At 44.3% G+C, this 17,725-nt stretch overlaps 1 protein-coding gene and 1 non-coding gene across 11 annotated transcripts in view; both read right to left on the reverse strand.

Moving 5' to 3' along the window:
* Positions 1 to 1,142: 1,142 nt before the first annotated feature.
* Positions 1,143 to 17,725, reverse strand: part of LOC147619245 (3-phosphoinositide-dependent protein kinase 1-like) — a 55,376-nt gene continuing 38,793 nt past the window's right edge. For 3 of the 10 annotated variants that reach the window (XM_086772896.1, XM_086772897.1, XM_086772898.1), the window contains exons 4-13: positions 15,035 to 15,215; positions 13,901 to 13,953; positions 13,630 to 13,731; positions 13,276 to 13,381; positions 12,997 to 13,075; positions 12,737 to 12,902; positions 12,506 to 12,643; positions 12,219 to 12,402; positions 11,977 to 12,112; positions 1,854 to 2,266 (exon numbers count right to left, since the gene is read on the reverse strand). In XM_086772896.1, coding sequence (XP_086629022.1) covers positions 1,996 to 2,266; positions 11,977 to 12,112; positions 12,219 to 12,402; positions 12,506 to 12,643; positions 12,737 to 12,902; positions 12,997 to 13,075; positions 13,276 to 13,381; positions 13,630 to 13,731; positions 13,901 to 13,953; positions 15,035 to 15,215 — 1,416 coding nt within the window. In that variant the 3' untranslated portion in view covers positions 1,854 to 1,995. Of the gene's footprint in view, positions 1,505 to 1,635; positions 2,267 to 11,976; positions 12,113 to 12,218; positions 12,403 to 12,505; positions 12,644 to 12,736; positions 12,903 to 12,996; positions 13,076 to 13,275; positions 13,382 to 13,629; positions 13,732 to 13,900; positions 13,954 to 15,034; positions 15,216 to 17,725 lie in introns of those variants that run through there. The other 7 variants (XM_086772904.1, XM_086772905.1, XM_086772906.1 and 4 more) reach the window with 4 other exon arrangements.
* Positions 5,761 to 5,833, reverse strand: TRNAW-CCA (transfer RNA tryptophan (anticodon CCA)). Its single transcript has one exon. It is a non-coding gene; the product is annotated as a tRNA-Trp (tRNA).

The raw sequence follows: 17,725 nt of genomic DNA on the forward strand, positions 1-17,725 counted from the left end.
AGCCCCCCTCAATGGTTCCCTTTCTCTGGAGGTCCCCATTGCAACAATTTTTTACACATGATCCTGCCTAATTTCAGAGTTTCCACATTTTGGCCTGTATCCCTAAAACCCCCCTGTTTTGGGTTGTCCAAGGAAAACCCTTGTTTACACCACCTGAATCATTCTTTTGCAACTTGGTGAGAGGAATCATTTCTGTCCCAGTACATAAAATTTCATCTTACCTCTGCTGACCTTGACCTGCTGTGGATCCCATTCCAAATGGTGTGTGGGTGGCATCAAACCAGATGGGAGCAAAAAGTATGCACATGAATCCCTCAATAGCCTCTGTACATCCAACCCTCCAAATCTGCCAAGCTGTGAAGTCTCAATAATCTACCAAGCTGTTGAGCTCCCAATAATCTCCCCAGCTGGGTCTACTGCCAAGTGATGTACTCTCGGTAATGGCTAAGGTAAGGAAAATTCCCCACAATTAGCATAAGGGTGCAATCTGTCAAATTGCGACATTGAGTGTCCTAAATCAGCAAGCGCACAACTGCTATCCAGCCAATAAAGTCTGGCCCTCTCCGATACGAAACATAAGCAACATGATGCTACTCCATACTCCCTGGGCCTCTATGCATCTCAAAACGCAATGCTGAATGGGCTCTGTTGGTACAGTGCATCTGGGACAACCAGAGGCTGAAAGATGTAGAGGCAGGAAAGGCATGCAGTTATATAAGAGATTTAAAGCACAATTGAGGGGGCTGAATGTAATAACAAACAGCCTTGAAACTGGACCTTGAACTTCTCAAGGAACAAGTGGCCCACAAAGGAGGTAAGGATTCTGTCTCCTCAGCTAAACTCTATGAGATTTGGAACCAAAGGGAGCAGAGGGTATGGAAAAGGCATAACTTAAAGTAAGAGAAAAAACAGCTCTGAAGGACAATAGCAAAACCTCCATAAACTGCTTAAGCAGCATATTGATGAGCATTTTCCACAACAATAAGCGCACACCCCTTCACAGAAATGAGCTATCTACAACAACTTTAAATCTTGCCTCTCTTGCAAGGAGCTTGCTTAACAACAAATCAACGCTTATTTTAAATGCAGTGCACATACATCACATCAAACTTAAAAGATGTAAGGTATTTGCCAACTTTCAATAAATAGAAGCTAATACAGTCATTACTTGCATATCTTTATGTGCTACACATTGGAAGCGTGTTCCAATTTCAATGAGATACCATCCCAATATGTTCCCAAGCCCAAAGAATCAAGCTATCAGGAACAATGCATCTTTTAATCTGCAGATAAACTTTTGATTAACCAACATCACTGAAGTCTAACAACGTTGTGCAGGAAAAATCTGGCAGAGTAGATGCAATATCCGCAGGTGAAGTGAGACATTCAAAGAAATCACTCAGCAAGCCTTGACTGCTTTTGAGCTACTTCGATAATATCTTTCCACTGCCATGCAAGGCCCCTTTCATCTTGGAATGCATAGGTTCTTTTTGGCTGCACAAAGCTACAAATGTTATGTCTAGAGATTGATCCATAAACAAAACAGTTAAAATTCTGAAATTTTAACTAAAAATGAACCAGATGTTGCCATATCAGAAACCTTGGAAAATGTACTTTCAAAATGAAGCTGCCACATCAGCAAAAATCACAAACTTAATTTCTTGAAGCAACACACTTGCCACGTCAGTAGCTTTGGAATGTAGTTTAATGCAAAGCTGCCATATCAGTACCACCAGAAAAGTTGAACATTTAAAGCTGGACTCCTGTCCACTTTGGATGACCATGACAGAGTAGGGAATGGAGACGTGTCACCTTTCCACTTAATGAGGCTCCCAGCCAGTCACCACATTAAGTGGAACCTTCCTCCTTGAAAAGGTTCCACGTGTCCAGTCCCTAATCCTTCATGGCAACTAACTTCTTAAGTGAAGTTTACATGCAGTATGTCACCCAGGATGTATGAGCAGTTGCATAAGTTTGAGCCTCAGGGACTTTTCTCTAAGACCCATCCCTCCTTGGTATATGATAATTCTTTGAAGGTATTACCGTCGAGATAATGAACTTCTTGTCATTCTCTGAACGTACAAACATCTCGCTAGAATTACACGACCACTTTATTTCACCTTTCTGAACCATTTTTTTCGGATCAATGTATATTAGCCTTGGCTTGTCTGTGAGGATTAGCATTCTCCTCTTAACAGAAAGCTTCTGGTATTTCTTCAACAATGACATCATCCTTATCTTCTCATTTGGGAAAAGAAACTTATTCCTGATTTGGGAATGAATTAAGAAACAAAAATCAGAAACAATCAAGGGCGGGCAAACTTCCTGCAAAATACATCTATGAACCAAAATTAATCTTGACAGACTTATTATTGTTCTTTTATAACACAACACGAAGTTAAGAAAAAAACTTCTTACAATGGAAAAGAGGGAATGTCAGGGTAACTCTCACGAAACTTCTGTTTCCCAGGCTCATTTAGAAAGCAATTATACACTTACATAGATTCATCCACACTGAACACTAGCCATGGTCAAACCTGAAAACAGACACCTCACCATGCCCTCTCTGCAATACCACTCTTAACATCACTTGATCACAAAAGAACCCAAATTCCTGTTAATGACAGGTTCCCAAGTGCTTCTGTAATAAAGGTACATGATCCAATTCTGTATGAACTCTTAGCACCACTTGATCCAACCTGTTTCAATCTCTGCTGTGATCTTAATCTACCAAAAAGAAGGTAAATGGTGTGGGCCTTTTTGGCCCTTTCACATGCCCAGCCCCTCACCAGGCCTTGGGCATTTTGCTAAGCCTTGGGGTCCTATCCAAGCGTGGGGCACCCAGCCCCAGAAGGTCGATGGCCCAAGGGCTGGAAAAATCCCTCAATCACGCCACAAACCCGTACATGGTCTTCCACGGTGTTCAATAACTTGTTTCATCTCTCTGTAAACTCTTCCTGTTAATCACAGCCTGTCTTTTCCAGAATTCTCCCATCACAGGCGTGCTTCTAGATTGGAGAATTCAATGCCTAGAGGCAAATGACTAAGTTCAGCAAGTGCACTTCCTGGAGGCAATGGCCCACGTTGGTGTAACCTCCAGGCAGTGGGCCTCCATGCACTCAATTCTCCCATCACCAGCACGGAGGCTTGAGAACACCTGCGGTAGAAGAATTTCAGTACCTTGTTGGGGTTATTTCTGTTTTCATCCTTGTTTTAGGAAAGGTGATTGGGCTATTCTTAACATGAGGCCCGGAAAAGTCAGCCCGACTCAAAGCTCTACAAGAATAGCACAAAAATAATAAGGTGTATTCACTTGTCAAATAAAAAAACCTTGATATGGTTTAGAGCTAAGGTGCAGCTTTGGATACGTTCTTTAGGAAAAGGGTGATGTATGGTAAAAGAAGAGGAAGTATGGAGCTAGAGACGTGCATGAAGCTTTCTCTCCATGAGACATGCACACCAGTCTTTCTCTCTAGTGCCGCTGCGTAAGGCTGCATCTACTAATAATTTTAGAGCACTTTTGCGTACTATTGAATGAAAGGGGTTTCCCCTCTCTCTAATACATGTCCGTATCTTTACATTCAACTTCCTTGATACCGTTCTCGCATTAATTTCTCTAGTCTTGTTCATGAAGCTCTAGCGACGATGCAATATAAGTTAAATTAAGGGAGAAGTGAAATTAGAGTAGTGAGAGTGTGAGGAATGAAAAGAAAGACCTAAAGAAAAAACACCCTAAGAAAAAGGGACTGTGTACTACTCGAGCCTGGCAAGTACAAACCACAGTAATGTATTTCACAGATTCAAGTGTCAATCTAGGAAGGCCATCTTTGTCTAGTGTATATATATGAATGTAAATAGCAATCTAGAAGAGGGCATCTAAGACTAGTGAAGCTACTCCAAACTCAGGCCAGTAGAATCTCATGTAGCAAGGAACGCTTACTCTTGATCATGTGTAAGAACATCATCACTTGCAACCTCTTGATCCTTCTCCGATCCTCCTCTCCCAAATCTGGACCCCAAAAGAAGCTCCATAGATCCCGTCAAAAAAGCCACCTCTCAGCACTAGGTTCCTCAAAATGAACCTAAACGCACTGCCTCTCCCGAGCGGGGTCTGCAGGGAGGAGAACCGGTGAACAGGGAATGGCGAAGACGTAACCAGAAGGGGTGAAAAGAGGGGGGCCGCGCAGCGCGGAGAAGGGGGGGGGAGGGGGGGGTGGTGTCAAGAGGATGGTGAAGGGGGCGAAAGAGCGCAACCAAGATCTCACTCAATCTTCTAGGTCTCCTTTCCTTCATTGACTTCCACATGTCAAATATCCCATCCCAATTTACATCTTCAAGTTTCTCATCATAGAAAGTGACATAAAACCCCCCGATGATAGTTATAACGATGAAAAGTGAGGAAAGTAAATTGTAGCTTAATCCTGAGAAACTAACGTTGTGGCTTCGGTCTCCACAAGCACAGGTGCCACATCATCCCCTCCCCTCTCAAGGTAGTACACGACCCCTCGTGGCATCTATGGCTTTGGGAAAATCACCTTTTGGCCTGGCTTTGGTGGGATCCAGAAGAGTGGATTTGGAGGAAGCCCATAGCCCTTCCAGAGCACCCCGAGTTCCCCTTCTTTGAGTACTTTGCATGGTATCCAGCCTCACAAGGTTGACTGCACTCCAGCAGCAGCATGACATTGGCACGTCCATGGCATCGCTCGCCACTTCCTCGCCAATTTTTAGAAGAGGGTCTAAGACAGTTTTCACTTGGGGAAGATCACCTTCTTCCTCTGGTTGGTAGCAAATAGGAGCCTTGCAGTGGGCATTTGGCACGCCATCACCAGAAGCCCTGCCTCGTGTGGCCCCTCTGGTTCCCATGAGGAGTCTCAGCCTCGCTGCCTTTGGGACTGCCTGAAGGCACAACAGGTCTGGTGGCGGTTATTCAATTCAGACCCAGGACCTCCAGTGCATGGCCCATGGAGGCAGAGTCAGCCCTATTATATGAGGATGGAAAGGGCAGCTCTCGCACTTTCGGATCTCCACCGATCTGGCCTAGTGATTCCTTGGACCTCCAAGGTCCATACTGATCAGTGATGGAAGCTTATCAACAACATCGCAGCCTGGAAGATCTGGAAGGCATGATGCAACGAGTCCATTGAGGACACAGTCACACTGCTAGCGGAGACCATCCATTGCATCTGGACGGACCTCATCAAAAACCTTTGGGGACACTCCTGAAGATTCGGAAAGTATGTACCAATGCTGGACAGCTTTTTTCCGCGTTTGGAGCCCAAGTGGTCACATACCTGACCCTCCTAGGATTAAGATAACCTGTATCTAATCCGGCACCGATGATGACTGTGTGGGAGTATGAATTAGGGTTAGGTTAATTCATGTGGGAGACATACACAGAGAGAACAAGGGAGAGAGAGAGAGAGAGTTGTGGGGATAAGTCAACTCATCAATAGCATGAGTGTGTGACTCCCCTATCACACATGTATATTGCACTATGTACACATGAATTAACCTAACCCTAATTCATACTCCCACACAACTGGTATCAGAGCTAGCAGCAAGTGACTGGCTTGGGTGTGTACACGCAGGCGGAGCAGGCTTCCTGCAGTACGAATAGCCTTGGTGAGAGCCTTAGCGTGGAGCGAACACAAGCACACCACAGGCAGTTGCAGCAGCCAGGCGGAACAGGCAAAGGCAGCATAGCGGGCGTCCATCGAATGTAGTAACCTGCAGAAGCTGAGGTAGCGAGGAGGCCAGCAGTGAACCCGACGTGAATCGAACACGCAACCTTCTGATCTGGAGTCAGATGTGCTACCATTGCGCCAGCGAATCCCTGGCTGCAGCGCAAGTAGCCAACAGCCAGGCGGAAACGGCGCAGGCTGCAGGCGTGTTAATCGCTGGGCGTGAGCTAACACGTACGAAAGCGAACACTTGTGCTTTGGTCGTCGGCTGGCTATTAGGCGAGTGGCGCTCAGTAGCGAGCGCATAGGCGATACACGCTGCGTACCAGAACCAGTCGAAGCTCGCTTAAACGTGGGTATTCTGCGCGAGGAGGTCACCGTACGCAGCAACGTGATGAAGCCACTGGACCCGACGGAGGAAAGGCTGGTTACCAACCAGCGTGCTCTGTACTTCGCCGCTCATTAACAACACCAGCAAACGCATCATCTTGATTGGAGCAGCCATCAAATCTGCAGCAAGAAGTGCCCCCCCCCCCCCCCCCCCCCCCCCCCCCCCCCACACCTACAAAGAACAGCAGCAGCATCAGCACCCCTTTTCCTGCAACAACTCAACCCGCCTGCAAATCAGAGAAAAATCAAAAAATTACAAGGTATTCTGCTTCAATTTTTTTTGGGATTTGCAATTGAGCAAGTACAGTAATCAATTGAGTAGGTACAGGAGCCAAATTGCTCAATTTTTAAGCAAAATTGGCAAAACTGGGTGACATTGGTCACAATCAGGATCAATTTGCAGGAAATTGGATGTCGAAATTTGGGGCTTTTGATGTAATTGTGCAATTAAGCACTCATACATGCTGTATGATGTGAAAAATCGCACATTTGGGAAAAATTGCAGCAAATTGCAGTGCAAATCAAGGGGCTTTTGTGCCGATTTGGTTGATTTGCATGCAGGCAATCACATTTGATGCTGTGGATAATGTGTTGATGCCTTACAAGCACTCAATGTGCCTGTAAATCAAGGGGGTTTCATGTATTTGATGTATATGTGGCCAGGGGGAAGCATCGTGAACACTCTGGATGCCTTCATGTGCGTCAATGTACCATGTATGATCAGCAATTGATCTTAAATCAAGGGGCTTTTCAAGATTTTATGCTTGTTAAGCTTGGCAAAGCAGCAGGCAAGACATTTATGCCTTGAATTCTCAGAAATCAGCTTGCAGTCAAGGGGCTTTTGCCCAATTTCTGTTCGGGACTGTTGTATGCAGTGTTCGGGACTGTAAAAGTCTGATTTTCACTCATTTGGACAGCCAGGAGTGCATTTATTGCTACTGTACCTGCTGGTACAGATTTGGCACAGCTTTGTGCAAGTTTTGGCATGGCTGTACACTGTTTTGAGTGACCAAAAGGTTCACTTTCAACTGCTGTACTTGCCGGTACAGGTTTGGTACATCACAGGTGAGCACTTAGTACTGCTGTACAGTACTTTGGAAGGGCAACAGAGCACATTTAAGGTGCTGTCCAAAATCTGCAGCAACCAGATTTTGGTGATTTCATCACATAAAGTGGGAGTAGAGTTGCATTTCTTGCTTCCGCAGTGGGAGATAAAGTTTGGGAGAACAACTGTGAGCACTTTGTGTGCTTTTGGTGCAGTGTTTGCACACTTGCAGGGAGTCAGGCATTGACAGGTTGCATATTGCTATGGCAACCACAGGTGAGAGCTCTTCATTGCTTCACATCAAGAAGCTTGAAGGCTCACATAACTATGATATTTGGCAAACCCAGTGCTACAATGTGTTGCTCCAGAAGAAGCAGCACAAGCCTATCAAAGAAAGGGGTGTAATGCCCGCTTCTCTTACTGCTGAAGAGTGGGAAGATATGGATGAGCTGGCAAGATCTATATCATGTTGTCTGTGTCAGACTCATTACTTTTCAGCATTCGTGAAGAGAAGACAGCTTGGGGAATGTGGCAAAGATTGCGGGACTTGTATGCCCAACAAAGTGCCTCAAGCAAAGTGTATTGGTTGAAGAAACTCATAGGTCTTCAGATGAAGGAAGGGGCGTCTATGACAGCCCATCTAAATGAGTTTAATGGTATTGTCAGCCAAATCATTAATCAAAAGTTGGCAATGGACGATGAGTTCAAAGCCACTTTTCTGTTATGCACTTTGCCAGAGAGTTGGGACACATTTAGGACAGCCACTAGCAATTCGCATGCTATGCTGTCATATGCAGATGTTGAGGGTGCTCTTCTTCAAGAAGAGATGAACAGGAAAAACAACTCTGTTGGAAAGTCAAATGCAATGAATGCACGTGGGAGATCCCAACAAAGGGGAAAAAGCCAAGAACGGGGAAGGAGCAAGTCTCGCTCCAAAAAGGATTTGGAATGCCATTATTGTGGCAAGAAGGGACACATTAAATAGCAATGCTACAAATGGAAAAATGATCAAAAGGAAAAGGAAAAAGGCAAAGACAAAGAGAAAGATGAAGCCAAAGATGTAAAGCCAAAGGGCAAAAGTGGAGTCAAGATTGAAGAAATCAATGTGTCACATGCAGGTGGCAGTGAGGATGAGGTCCTATTTACGTCTTCACTTGATGCCCATTCACTTCTTACAGGTGGTCATGGTATGCACTCATGGATCATTGATTCAGGTGCCTCCTTTCATGTCACAGGTTGCAGAGACTTGTTTGTCAGGTATACTGCTGGCAATGAAGGAGTGGTTTATTTGGGTGATAACCATGCATGCAAGATTCTTGGCAGAGGTGATGTGAGGCTTGTGTTTTCAGATGGCTCACAGCTTATGCTCCATGATGTCAGGCATGTGCCTAAGATCAAGAAGAATCTGCTTTCTACTGGACAGCTTGATGATGCTGATTATGTTACCACATTTGGTCGTGGAAAGTGGAAAATTAGTAAGGGCTCACTGGTTGTTGCCAGAGGCTCTAAGGTGGACACTCTTTACTTCATGCATGTAGGTGTTTGTCACCATGCTAATGTAAATGCAACCGAGCTGCCGGAAATCTCTATGTGGCATAGCCGGTTGGGACACATGAGTGTCAAGGGAATGGAGCAATTGTCTCGTTTGGGTTACCTGCCTTCTCTAAAGTTTTCAAGTTTTCAGTTTTGTGAGCATTGTATATATGGTAGGCAACTACAGTGCCCCCACAAGAAAGCTCTTGGACAAAAAGATGCTCAGTTAGAGCTTGTGCATACAGATGTATGTGAGATGCCTCAGCTTTCTTTGGGAGGGGCAAAATATTTTGTGTCTTTTATAGATGATGCCACACGCAAGGTGTGGGTCTATCCTCTTCGCTTGAAGAGTGATACATTCTCAGTGTTTCAGAAGTTTGTTGCTCTTGTTGAGAATCAAACTGGCAAAACACTGAAAGCTTTGCGTTCCGACAATGGTGGAGAGTATATGTCCAAACAGTTTCAGGACTTTTGTGATGCTAACGGCATCAAGAGGGAGCTCTCTACTCCTTATGATCCTCCACAAAACGGGACAGCAGAGAGGATGAACAGGACCATACAGGAGAAGTTCTATGTTGTCACATGCTGCATTACCTCATGGTTTTTGGGCTGAAGCTGTTATGACAACCGTTCACCTTATAAACAGGTCACCTAACACGAGGCTTGGTGGGAAAGTGCCATAAGAAGTATGGACAGGGAAGCCTCCGTCATACAAGCACTTGAGAGTGTTTGGTTGCGTTGCGTACGTGCACATACGCAGGGAAATGCGCACCAAACTTGATCCTAAGTCTCACAAATGCATATTCCTAGGATATGGTGACAGAGGTGAAATGGGGTATAGACTTTGGGATCCCGTGAATAGAAAGATTATACGCAGCAATGATGTCATTTTTGATGAAACATGCATGTATAAGGAGCCTGCAAGGCAACAGGAGCCTAGCAGAGTCATCTTTGATGATGATGGACATCATGGACAACAACCAAGGGCTGTAAATCAGCCATTACAGCAGGAAAACCAGCCCTTAAATGGTGCTGAAAATGGTCCAAATGGACAGCCAGACATGGCAGAAGATATCCCTATGGATATACCACAGTTAGAGGAAATACCGGGCATGATATTTCAGCCTTATGGCATGGAACAGGAGCCACCAATGGGTGATATGCAGGCTGGACAGCAACCTGCAAATGATGGTCATTGGGTACGGAGGTCCACAAGACCCTCCAGAGCCCCTGACAGGTTTGTTCCAGGGGTTGACTACTTGATGCTTACTGACTGTGGGGAGCCCTCATGTTATAAGGAGGCTTTACAGAGGGCAGACAAGGCTCTTTGGGAGCTTGCCATGAAGTCAGAGATGGATTCTCTGCATAAAAATGGAACATGGAAGTTGGTGCATTTGCCTGCAGGCAAGAAGGTTTTGCCATGCAAGTGGGTATACAGGCTCAAAGTTGCACCAGATGCAAAGCCAAGATACAAAGCCAGGTTAGTGGCTAAGGGCTTCAAGCAGGAATATGGTGTGGACTTTGATGAGATCTTCTCTCCAGTGGTCAAAATGACCACACTTACGAGCTGTGTTAGCTTTGGTTGCACATGATGATCTGGACTTGATTCAGATGGATGTGAAGACTGCTTTTCTTCACGGTGATCTCCATGAGGAGATATATATGCAGCAGCCAGAGGGTTATGCAGTAAGTGGAAAGGAGAAGCTTGTATGCAAGCTGAAAAAGAGTCTTTATGGGCTCAAACAGGCACCAAGAGAATGGTATCATAAATTTGATACATTCATGAAATCCCAGAAATTCAGGAGAAGTGACATAGATCACTGCTTGTACACCAAGAAAGCTTTGAATGGCAGTCTATTGATCCTCATCTTGTATGTTGATGATATGTTGATTGCCGGGAAATCTCGTAAGGAGATGGATACCTTGAAACAGAGGCTGCATGAAACCTTTGATATGAAGGATTTGGGTGATGCAAATCACATTTTGGGTATGCGGATACTTCGGGACAGAAATCAGCATGTGTTGTATTTGTCTCAGAAGGAATACATTGGCAAAGTTTTGCAGAGGTTCAATATGGACGGGGGGAAGAAGACTAGTACTCCTTTGCCTCCATATGTGAAACTCAGTGCTATGGACAGCCCACAGTCGGATAGAGACAGGGCTGATATGGCCAAGATTCCGTATGCTTCAGCTTGTGGCAGTCTCATGTATGCCATGGTTGCTACTAGGCCGGACATTGCATTTGCAGTGGGAGTGGTTTCTAGATACATGGCCAACCCTGGCAAGAAGCATTGGGAAGCAGTGAAAGGTGTCATGAGATACCTGAAGGGCACACAGGATATGTGCATATGTTTTGGCAAACAGGATGCATTAGTGCATGGTTACACGGATTCGGATTATGCCGGTCATCCAGATAACCGGAAGTCTACTACCGGTTATGTGTTTACATTCACAAGAGGTGCTGTGTCATGGATATCCAGGATGCAGAAGTGCACAACCTTATCTACTACAGAGGCCGAGTATATTGCAGCCACTGAGGCTTGCAAGGAGGCATTATGGCTATCTCGGTTAGTGGTTGATTTGGGCTATACAGGGGATATTCCATTGTTGCATTGTGACAGTCAGAGTGCCATCCAGTTGGCGAAGAACCCTGTCTTTCATGCAAAGACGAAGCATGTGGATGTGAAGTATCACTTCATCAGAGAGGTGATAGAGAACAAGCAAATTCAGCTTGTTAAGATTCATACGGATGACAACCCGGCTGATCTGTTGACAAAGAGTTTACCTCCGGAGCGGTTTGCTCATTGCAGACACTTGTGGATGAGGCCAGCTTTAGCCTTGATATGGCCTTGTATATTATCATGTACATGCTGATTTTTTCTTTTCCTTCATTTAAGGGCACTTTGCCTTTAAGTGGGAGGTTGTTGGGGTAAAGGCATAATGCCCACCCTTATGGGCATTATGCCTTTACCCCAACAATGACCATGATAGATTCTGGCTTAAACTACTCATGCTTTTTTCTCCCTGCTTGATCAAGCAGTCCTATAAAACAGACGAATTGTGCAACCAGATCAAACACTCTAAGAGAAAAGATGCTGGCCTTCTCATACAAACTTACAACTTGAGATTGAAATCCATGAAGAAAAAGGCCTCTCTACACTCTCAGCTGCATGCTTTGCATCCACCCTCTTTTTTGAGATGCTAGTTCATGTTGTTAATGAAATTCCCATTGTTATTACGTGATCCAGCTAAAAAATTCCCATTGTTATTACGTGATCCAGCTTCCTTCCACTAAAAACAGAAGATAAAAATAGAGGGGTGAGTTACCACTTTGGACTCTCATCACTTTGAATTGTATCTCTTTCTAGGAATACCATACTTTCATGACTAGAAGAATTTGCAAGGATGCTGGCACCTTGTGAGAGGTCAGCTGAGTTCCTTAGACTTTTTCTTGTTTTATAAGCTGATTGCAACAAAGAACGCATTGTTTGCCTTATAATACTACACACCAGAAGCCTTATTTCCTAGATCTTACTTAATAACATTCAGATTCCTAAGATGACCCTTACCTGCTGGGATTGGAGGGAGTTGTGGTTCATTCACATCAAGACTGCTCAGTTTTTGCACAACATTCCCCAACTGATTTGTAGCCACATCATCAATAGCAGTTCCTCCAAGATGAGCAAAAGCCCAGTCGGAATCCAGCGCATCATCATCCTCATCTTCAACTGTGCTCCCATCTTCAAGGATCTCCTGGAATTCTCCATGATCTCAGAATTAAAATACAGATTTCAACTCTTTGACAAAGAACAATAAAGTAAGAATGTGTAAACAAGAAACGATTCCCAGGTCATACTGATGCTGGTGGTGGAACAACAGGTGGAGCAGGCAGTTTCCACAGCTCAGACCACTCAATACCACGAAAAAATGGATGTGCCTTTAGAGCAACATATCCATCAGGACCTGCACCTGGCCTTCTGTTGGGATCCAGATCCTTCAAAAGCCCAAAAAGAAAATTTCAATTTAGAGTAAGCTAATCCAACGTTGAACTATATGAAGTGTACTTCCAAAGTTTGGAATCACTCACCAACAATCGATCGATGAGTTCCTTGGCTTCAGGAGAAAGGTAATCTGGAAGCTTGAAATCTCTAGCCATTACTTTTTGAAAAGTTAAATACTCAGTAGCACACTTGAAGGGTGGCCGGCCAACCAGCATCTGGTATAAAATGCAGCCTAATGCCCAAAGATCCACTCTGTCCAGAAGAAAAACAGACTGAATGTGTTTAAGGGTAACTGAAATGTCATCCTGATGGTAGATGGACATACAAGGGAAAAAAAACCGCTTACCCTGTATTGATAGGATAACTGTTCAGAACCTCAGGAGACACATACTCAGCTGTGCCAACGAAGGTACAGCTCTTGTCATCTGAAGAAATCAAGTAATCCAAAGTTTCTTATAAATACATCGTTACTTGCATAATTTTCTAAACAAACATGCTAAGTTTGCGTAAGATAAAGGACATGAGATAAACAACAACAGGAAATCTAAACATCCCAGAATTACAGATGTTTCTAGGCTTGAATCGGAATGCTCATTGACCAGACAAAACCCCATCACTGTCTTGCCTGGCAGATTTTGAATAAGTCCGTTTGAAAAGGGCCTCAGGGTCTTTGCACTCCCAAAGTCAGCAACCTTAAGATGTCCATCCTTTGTTAAGAGTAGATTCTCTGGCTGTGAAAAGAAACACAAAATGATTTAGGCTTTGCCCTATTATCCTCAACAGTACAATCTGTGTCAGTAAGCATAGCAAGCCTTCTTAGATATAAGCAAGTGTGAGCACAAGTGTGCATGTGCGCTTGTGCACACACTTTTGAGCCTGTGCACACACCTGCAGACACACCCTATCGAGTAGATGTGAAAAGAAGCCATGTTGAAATGGGCATAGAACATTGAGAACAGTATATGAAGCCTCATCTTGCCTTAAGGTCTCTGTGTATCAATCCCTGTCCATGGAGATATTCCATCACCTCAATAAGCTCAGATGCATAAAAGCGAGCCTCGTCTAATGAGAGTCTTTTCTTCTGCAAATAGATGTAGTATTTCAGGAAAAAAAAAACTTGATTTTCACTTGTTGGCGCAAACAATCAAGAACCCAAGTTTGTCCGGTTGCACATGGGGTCTTTCATAGAGATGTTTTATGATTCACAGTTACCTTAAGCTAGTAGAGACACAGCAATTGCAGCAGCTTACCCTTTGAATTTGATCAAATAGCTCCCCGCCTTCGCAACATTCTAAACCCATGTCTACCAGATGTCAAGAAACTTTTTTGACATAAAAGAAGTAGACTCCTAGCCAAAATCTGAGACATATTCTGATCACTAAAACTTCAGTTCTTTTTCTTCTAATGATGCGCATAGACCTGTGCTGGTCTAGCCTCGGACTCAGGGGTGCTTCCCAAGGGGTCTCTGACTGGGAGCTGAGGTTGCAACCACTTACGCTACTAAAATGGGTTGAGATATGCAGGCCATAGCTGAGTGAGAGATTGTTGGGTGATGAGCATAGCCCCGCCACTTACGCTACTAAAATGGGTTGAGATATGCAGGCCATAGCTGATTGAAAGATTGTTGGGTGATGAGCATAGCCCCATGTTGGTTCCGTTGGGGAGCTATGGGAGGTAAGCCTGCCAACTCTTCCCGTACTAAAGTGGTGAGTAACCCCATTTCCTTGCGTGCTATGATTTAAAGAGGCTTCAAAGCATTAGGCTAATCTCCTGGGTGAGAAAAGAAAGAGCCTAATGTCTTGAAACTGTACACACTAGCTAACCTTTTGGAACCCACTTTCTATGGACCCAGTCTATACAATTTCATAAAGGCAGAAAGCAATTGCAGCATCACATTGAAGCAAGTGGTTAGAAGTACCAAAATCTAAAAGAAAAGGAATGCATCCAGGTTGTTCCATAATAGTCACAGTTGTGAGTCATGGGTCGTGCAATTAGACACAGTAAGACTCAGGTGATTCGTAAACATCAGTGGTTGTGGCACAAATTCCCCAAAAGCTGATACGGCAGAGCTCCATCCCCACATTAGTCACATCCATCTGTTGAAAACTGAGCTGTCATCATTCTGTCAGTCTGTATGTCGCTATCAAGCCCACTCGCCATAACCACAACAACAGGGAATAGCCACAAGTCATCCATTCCTGTCAGAAAAATGGGTCACCACTGATGCGGCACCCCATTCTCCAGACAGAAATGGCTTCCCCATGGCCATTCCCCCAGTACTTCATAAGGCTGAAACCCAATTATGTTATATCTGAACAATCATACAGCAAACCTAGATTCCAGCCACACAAAGAACAATTAAATTGCAAATGGTTGATGGATACAAAGGTAATGGGCATCCTGAAACGTGAAAAAAAGGCGGATTATTCCAGGATGATCGAGCTGATCAAGAATAATGCGCTCCAACTTTACATATGCTGTTTTATTTTCTTTCACTATATGTAGCTTGTCCATTATCTTCAAGGCGTATGTCACCCCAGTATCCTTTTTGGTTGCCTTCACTACCTGGGTCCACATATAAACACATGAAAGCAAGATGCCTATGAGCACAAACTATCAGGATGGCAATGTAAAACTCACAAGACACAGAATAGCAATAATTCAACTTATCTAGAGCTAGAATTATATTTTTACAATTGCATGAAAAACCATAGGATGTCCTACATTTTTAGTAATACATGGTCGTGTAGGCGTGCAAGCATGTATAGAATATATACACTCAAGGATCCCAAGCTGCATAAAACACTCCCACTGTTTCTTCAATTCATGCTGGTAATCGACACGAATAAACTCATTGAAGAATGCCTTGTGGCAATCATCCCAGCAACTCATGGAGTGGTGCCTAAGGTTGTCTTCCCACCACAAGAGAGCGGCACCCATCAAAGCCGTACGCACCAAATGGAGTTGAAAAATATCTGAACTACCTGCTATTGCCAACGTGGCAGCCATCTCGTGGGTCGAGTTGGCTATGACTTCTCGGTCCATCTTCCCGTTGAACTTCCGAGGCTTCAAAAGCTTCATTACTTGAGCTCATTCCTCACGAGGAATGGAGGAAGAACTCGGTAAACCGATAGTCCCACGATGTCGAGCCAATGATGAATGCGAGTGGGAACTGTCTAGAGAACCCAGTGGAGAGGAACTCCGCAAAGGAGACCATCGGTGATGGAACCGTCTCTCTCTTGCCGACTATGCGCAAGTGTAGAATGATGATTGCTAGACTAGGAGCAAAACTCATCCAGTATATCCTTGCCTGCATCCAAAGGAGTGCAAAATCCTCCTCAAAAAAGTTTTTCCACTTTGTCCTTAGAATTGTCCAACACTTGCTCTAAAGCATGGACCCTTGTAGATTCCAGATCCGAAATACTAGTGCTCGAGCTGCCGATTCCATCTTGTAGAGACAGAGAGATATAGCCTCCATTTTAGTCGCTTGCACCTCCATGGATGCCTTCATGCTAAGAAGCAAATCACTGAGTTATGAATCCATAACAAATATCTAGTGATCAAGGATCAGGTGAGGGATTTCAGCCTTGCGTGATGAGGATAGAGTTTGGTGGGGCAGGGAAGCACAGTATACCCCAAATAACCCCGGTACAATGAAGAGAACCCAAATATTCACTTTTCCCAAACCCAAACACACACGGGTGCCAAAAAGGAAAAGAAATTTGCACGTTCACTGTAACTTGCCCAAGAAACGCGGTAGTGGGCATGCATCGCTTGACCATGAGCACAATTAAACATTTCGGGACTTAATCGCAGCCATTAAACAATCTACAAAGCTGAAAATAAAAGTTGCACATATAACACCGCATAGAGGCCGGAATGGGTGGACCCCGCCCCCTCCCCCCCTTGGAGTATTTTATTATCCAAGGAGAAATATAACATGTACAAGCTTTGAGGGCCTTACTCTCCCCATGGGAGATGCCGGATTATCCATATACAACCATAAACCTATCCTTCATCCAATATGGATCCTTCCATAGGCACACAAACATGTATAATTGCACATAAACTTGTATGACAGCCCATATGGCTCTTCCATGAGCACATAAACCTGTAAACCAGCACATGTGGCTCATCCATGAGGGCATAAACTAGTATAACAGCTTGTACATAAAACCAGAAATTTCAGCAAGCTTTAGGACTATTTTGCTGAAAAACAGCCATCCGGGGTGTATAAGATGGTGTAGAGTAGTGAAAATCATCTTCCCCAAGCTGGATATGGCTATGGTGGACTTAGATATGAAGAGAAATGGAGAAAAATCAGAGTTTTCAGCCTCCAAAAACTTGCTTGAAGCTCAAACTCGCCCAAGAGATAACTCTCTCATGTTCAAATAAGCAAGAAAATGCTACAATGCCATGTGTAGAGTTGAATTGACAAGTGTGAGGACACTTGTCCCACTTTTATCCTCTTATCTGCCACATGTCCCAAATTCAAAGGCCAAAAATTCCACATCTTCAGCTCTAAAAATATCCCAAATGATAGCTAATTTCACATCGGCACTTTGGCAATACTCAATCTTTGTCGAATCCCGGAGGTAATGACGCAAACGGAAATTCCACTGGAGATTGCCAAAAATAGCAACTTTTCCTAAAATTTAGGAGAAATACATATAAGCACCATGTAGAAATCTGTTTTTTTTTTTCCCCGGGAAAAAGATCCTTCAATTAGTTAAAGAAAAAACAGCCACAAAGGGCTAAGTACAACCATGAAGGGCTAAATACAAACTCGCCTCATATAAGGGCGGGAAACAAGTGATAATAAGGGGAAGAGATGCTTCTCCTCCGGCTGGCCGCTCTATGAGGAGAAGGCTATCTCATACAAGGGGGAGGGGGGAGAAACAACCACACACGTGGACTGTAATGCCAAATGGGGTCACCGCCTCAATCTGTGAGGAAAGGGCAAGGCCTCCAAAGTCTCAAGAAGACTTCCGGCCGCTTCTGCATGCGGTCAAAACCTCCTTGCAGCTTCCCCCGCTGACCGCAGACGGTGTGAATGATGTCGAGCCATATGCTTC

This window comes from Cibotium barometz, chromosome 33, assembly GCF_041138505.1.
Source record: "Cibotium barometz isolate CiBa-2024 chromosome 33, ASM4113850v1, whole genome shotgun sequence".
Taxonomy (NCBI): Eukaryota; Viridiplantae; Streptophyta; class Polypodiopsida; order Cyatheales; family Cibotiaceae; genus Cibotium; species Cibotium barometz.